At 47.5% G+C, this 5,000-nt stretch overlaps 1 protein-coding gene across 1 annotated transcript in view; it reads right to left on the bottom strand.

Annotated features, from left to right (window-relative positions):
• The window catches only part of lrba (LPS-responsive vesicle trafficking, beach and anchor containing), a 222,424-nt gene that overhangs the window by 62,262 nt on the left and 155,162 nt on the right, over nt 1–5,000 (bottom strand). The window contains exons 42-43 of the mRNA XM_080837053.1: nt 3,582–3,697; nt 2,312–2,424 (exon numbers count right to left, since the gene is read on the bottom strand). Coding sequence (XP_080693179.1) covers nt 2,312–2,424; nt 3,582–3,697 — 229 coding nt within the window. The remainder of the gene's footprint in view (nt 1–2,311; nt 2,425–3,581; nt 3,698–5,000) is intronic.

Consider the following 5,000-nt stretch of genomic DNA (forward strand, 5'->3'; position numbering starts at 1 on the left):
CGCACTCTGCCCGGAGCCCACGGGAGCCACCCAGCCTCCCCTCAACTCTGCTCTCAATCACCACGCATTCCTGTCTGAAGTGAACGATGCCCACTCAGAGACGACACCACCATCCGTCCTGCGCTGCGCTGGCACCCACAAGCCCCCTGAAGCGCTCCCCCTTGCAGGTAGCTGATGTCCATTAACACTGTGGCCCTTTGTTTTCCTGGAGCTCTTAGCCTCTGATTTATTCTGCCATTTTGGGGGAGAGGTGGACACCCCCCTCCATCACTCGACTCCAGGGGTAATCCTCCGTCCTCCCCATGCCTGGCTGAGGATGAGTGCAGTAGATGGCTGCTCGGATGCCCTGGATTAATATGAGCGTCCTGCAACCCTGAAAGCCTTTCAACGCAACCCTTTGGACTAACTATTGTTCTGGCTGCCTCCTATCTATAGCATAAGACACAGAGAGCATTCTTTTGGAGGAGGAGTACTAGTGCCCCGAGATGATCACCTAAAAACCCATTATGGATATCCTCAGTGGAATGCAGAACCTGGCTTGCAATTTTCAAATAGATCACCATCAAAGTAAATCAACTGCATAAATTCAAGTTAAGTCACTTAAATCCCATTAGGACCCATTTCCAACTACCTGATCATAGTAAGTATTTCTCAGTAGTCTTGGTGATCTAGGTTCCTCTTGCCAGAACAGAGATGTTGTTAAGTGACATATGCATTTGTGCTAGACCACTACTGCTACACTATACTTTGTCTTCTGTCAATTACACAGCCAAACCTACAACAAGGTGTAATTGATGGTACGCACACCTTCTACACTACACTCAGCCTGTCCAATAAAATGCCAGTTTGTGTCAGTGTAGATCTGAAAGGCAGTGGCGTGCTCTTGAAATGAGAGACAGAGGGGGAGGTTTACAGGGTTCCTGTGAGCAGCGGGTCTGTCAGTCCCACTACTCAGCAAACAGCAAGACTCTCACAACGGAGAGGTCACTAATTGGCTCCTTAGGGACTTTGGTCAGCCAATCAGGATAGGGGAGGAGAGAGTCGAGTGTGTGTGTGTTGTTGTGCGTGTGTGTGTGTTGTTGTGCGTGTCTGAGTGTGTGTGTGTGTGTGTGTGACAGGGAGAGAGGGGTGGAAGAAGAGAAACTGTGGGATGATCTGAAATATTCTACTGGGACATTAGCTACTGGATCTGATGAGCAAATTACAGGGGGTGTCAAATTTCAGCCACCCAAATCAAGCACTCAGACAGCACAGAGACTCTCCACTAACACGCATCACATTTAGACTAGAGGAGAAGGGGCAGTGAAGGGAGAGATAAACAGAAGAACGAGCAGTGAAAGGATGTACAAAAGAAGTCAGAGGGGGAAAGATAGAGACAGAGAGTAAGTAAAGACGACGCAACAGAAGGAGCAAGAGACTGCAGGGAGAAGGGAGAGAGTCCGGCTGTCAGAATCAGTGAAGTTCTCTCAGCGCCTCGGGGTGTGGAGTAACAGAACAGCCAGACGCCTCCTCGCTGCTCCACTCCCAAACTCACAGAGGAGACTCAGAGACGACGCATGACGGGGAGACTAAAGCAAGCAGAGGCAGGGGAGGATGCTGAGCAGAGATAGTTGGGACTGACACATCCGACTAGGCTGGTCACCCACGCCCAACTCCCAACTCCCAACTCAAAGACAATAAAGGCTGATCAACGATGCAAGTGCTACATTCAGCCACTGACAGCACCAAGGAGCCATTTTCTGAAACTGCACCTTTGGCCACCTTCAACTGGGAGAGGAATGAGGGGGGGGGGGGGATTCTGGGAATTATTTATCTGAGCCCAACAGCCAATCTGCTCATTTATTTGATGTCCATGTTTGGAGCCCTCTGGCACTGCATTTCCAGCTGTGGGCTGTGTGTGTGTGTGTGTGTGTGTGTGTGTGTGTGTGTGTGTGTGTGTGTGTCAGGACTCATTTCCCCTTGCGTAAGGACAAAGGGCTGCTCCCCCTGACACACATCAGCATCACACTCTCCACAGTCCCCCCACACGCAGCCAGGAAATCAGGACGTCAGCACAGCTGCCCAGCACTACTTACAATTCAAGGCATCAGACGCGCTCCAACTTTGGAAAGAAAAGAGCATCTCTGTCTGGGGGGGGGGGGCTGCAGATGGATAGTGTGTGCCAACAGGGTGTTTAATAGCAAGGTGGCCGTGGGTAAAGAAACACAATTTACTTCAGTTTTATGCTGAATCAATTTCCATTAGGGGTTGCATCAATATTCTCATCAATGGAAGAAACAACAGGTGAGCAAGAGTGTCTATTAGTCATTACCTTGGACAGATCTCTGAAGTTGCTGGGCAGCGTGAGGTCCAGCTCCTCAGACTCATAGTTTGTGATGACCCAGGGGAACACAGGGTACTGGTTCAGGTCATTAAACGTACGACCTACAAGACAGAGGTAAAAGACAATGTACATAGAGATGAATATTGTTTCTAAACCTGATTGTTCAAATCCTTGATTGTGATTGGCTAAAAGCCGTTGTAAAATCCAGCATTACCTTACAATTTGACCTGATTACATTCCATATTACTGCGCAGCGAATGGCAAGGCATTCATATAGCGCATTTCATACCCAGTGTTCCACCTGGCTGTTGCGTTGCTTCAAGGGTTGCGTGGCAACGATTTATTTAGGAACTATAATTTTTAGTGGCGGAAGAATGACGGTTTATCATTAAACTATTGTTTCTTAAATTGAATTGTCTTTATTTATGAAACCATATCAAATATGTGTAGTAACAGGTTTAGAAAAGCAATAAGCCCCGCGAGTCCGTGCTTTGCGCTTCGCGTCGTGCCTAACAACTGCCTTACCTGTTCTAAAATCAGCGCAAAGCACGGCCTCTTGGGGTTTATTGCTTAAATATGTAAGGGATAATGTATAGAACGCAGGTCATTGTCGGGAAAATAAGCCCCGACAGGGCGAACAGCACCCCGACACTCGACTCTCTCCTCCCCTATCCTGATTGGCTGACCAAAGTCCCTAAGGAGCCAATTAGTGACAGTTCTCCTCACAATCTTTACTGCAAGAGGTGGGTTAAACAATCAATTCAGTAGTATCGTGATACTTTTCGTCACAATATTATTGCGATACAGTGGCACCAAATATAGCGATATTTATCTTTTTAATATTATTATTTGAGTGCATACGTCTACTCTGATAACATTGCTTCTGAACAAATGTACCACGCGAAAATGGCCGCAGAAACTCCCAGTATATGAAATGGAAATGATCACAATGGCCTAAATATTGTGATAGTACCATATTGCTGCCTCTGTGGCAATTCCCACCCTACTGCCATCACAATATTGTCCACTGATCTCTCTCTTTATGGTCATATGACGGTGGCATGGTCACCTGCTATATGTTCAACTTCTTGTTTCTTCATGGTTAATTTTGTTTCTGCTTTTACTAATCTTTACTAATGGCTGATGAAGCAGTCTTGTGCTTCAACAACATTTATGAATAAACTTTGATGTGGATGTAGACAGAGATGATAGTGGCCTTGTACAGCATCAGTTTCTCTATTGCACATGAGGTTCTCACCAGAGATAGTGTTTAGGAACATGAGGTACTCAAAGTTGGAGATCTCCCTGCGTTGCCATCGTTGAGTCATGCTGGAGGCCTTATACAGCTGCTTAGGACTCGCTAGAGAGATCCGCCTGGAAGAGAGAAAAACAATGGGTGGTGCAACTCTACAAAATACTGAATGAATCCATCCAGTTTCCCTCGATCAGTGACACTTTCAATATCTCACACTTAAAAGACATCGCCTTCACCAAGATAGACAAATCAAGGAAAGCAGATTTCCTCTTTCTGTACTTCCGTGCGTATCTAAGAGAGTGGATCACCAGTTGTGATGTGAGCAGGAATTGATCCATTCATCATACAGCCATGTGGGAACCCCTGCTGAATGCATAAACTGTCACCCCCCCCCCTGCCCCCAACTAACAACGGATAGCAAAACAAATGACCCACAACGCAATTAAAACAAAGCCAAATGAAGGAATCCATCACTGTCAGCCTGTGAGATTAGAGTCATTAGGCCTCAGTGAAGTTCACAGCGCTCTCTCCCATGCTAGCCCTTGCCAACTTTGAAGAAACGCTCTGGCTGAGTTGAACGGAGCTCTGTCACACAGCGAGTACTGTTGCCTCTGCTGGGCTGGACAGGTGTTTACTGCCCTCTGAGGCTTTCAGCTCTCTGATTAATAGGGTTGTATACAGCACACACACAATCACACATAGGCAAATCACCTCAAAGAACCAACACATCAAAATGTATCGTTATGTTAAAAACATGCGGCAAATTAAATTGTATCACTTTTGTAGGGGATCAAAAAGGACCCAAACTGCCAAAATGGCCACGATTAAACATTAGCAATAGTTATTCTATGAAGGGCTTCAGTCATTGCTAGAGAATGTAGATGTTCCAACATCTCTCTACTCTTTTCTTTAGCAGAGTCAGAGCAGCAGAGCCCAGCACTGGCCAGCCCCAGCCCCAGTCCCAGCCCCAGAAACAACCCCAGCCCCAGCTCCAGCCCCAGCCCCAGCCCCAGCCACAGAAACAACCCCAGCCCCAGCCCGAGACACCCTGCTGTAAGTTGAGGGGTTCCCTGCCCAAGGGCTGCCTCTCAAGAGCCCACTATTTATTTCTACGGCAGGGAGACAAATAAATGACTGGAATTGTGTTTGTGTGAAAGTAATTAGGCTGCGTTACACCACAGGGATGTGTGTGTGTGTGTGTGTGGGTGTGTGTAGGAGTGTGTGTAGGAGTGTGTGTGTGTGTGTGTGTGTGTGTGTGTGTGTGTGTAGGGGTGTAGGGGTGTGTGTGTGGGTCTGTGTGTGTGGGTGTAGGGGTGTGTGTGTGTGGGGGGGGGGGAGGGGTGTAGGGGTGTGTGTGTGGGTGTAGGGGTGTGTGTGTGTGTGTGTGTGTGTAGGGGTGTGTGTGTGTGTGTGTGTGTGTGT

Source organism: Sprattus sprattus (assembly GCF_963457725.1).
Source record: "Sprattus sprattus genome assembly, chromosome: 4".
Taxonomy (NCBI): Eukaryota; Metazoa; Chordata; class Actinopteri; order Clupeiformes; family Clupeidae; genus Sprattus; species Sprattus sprattus.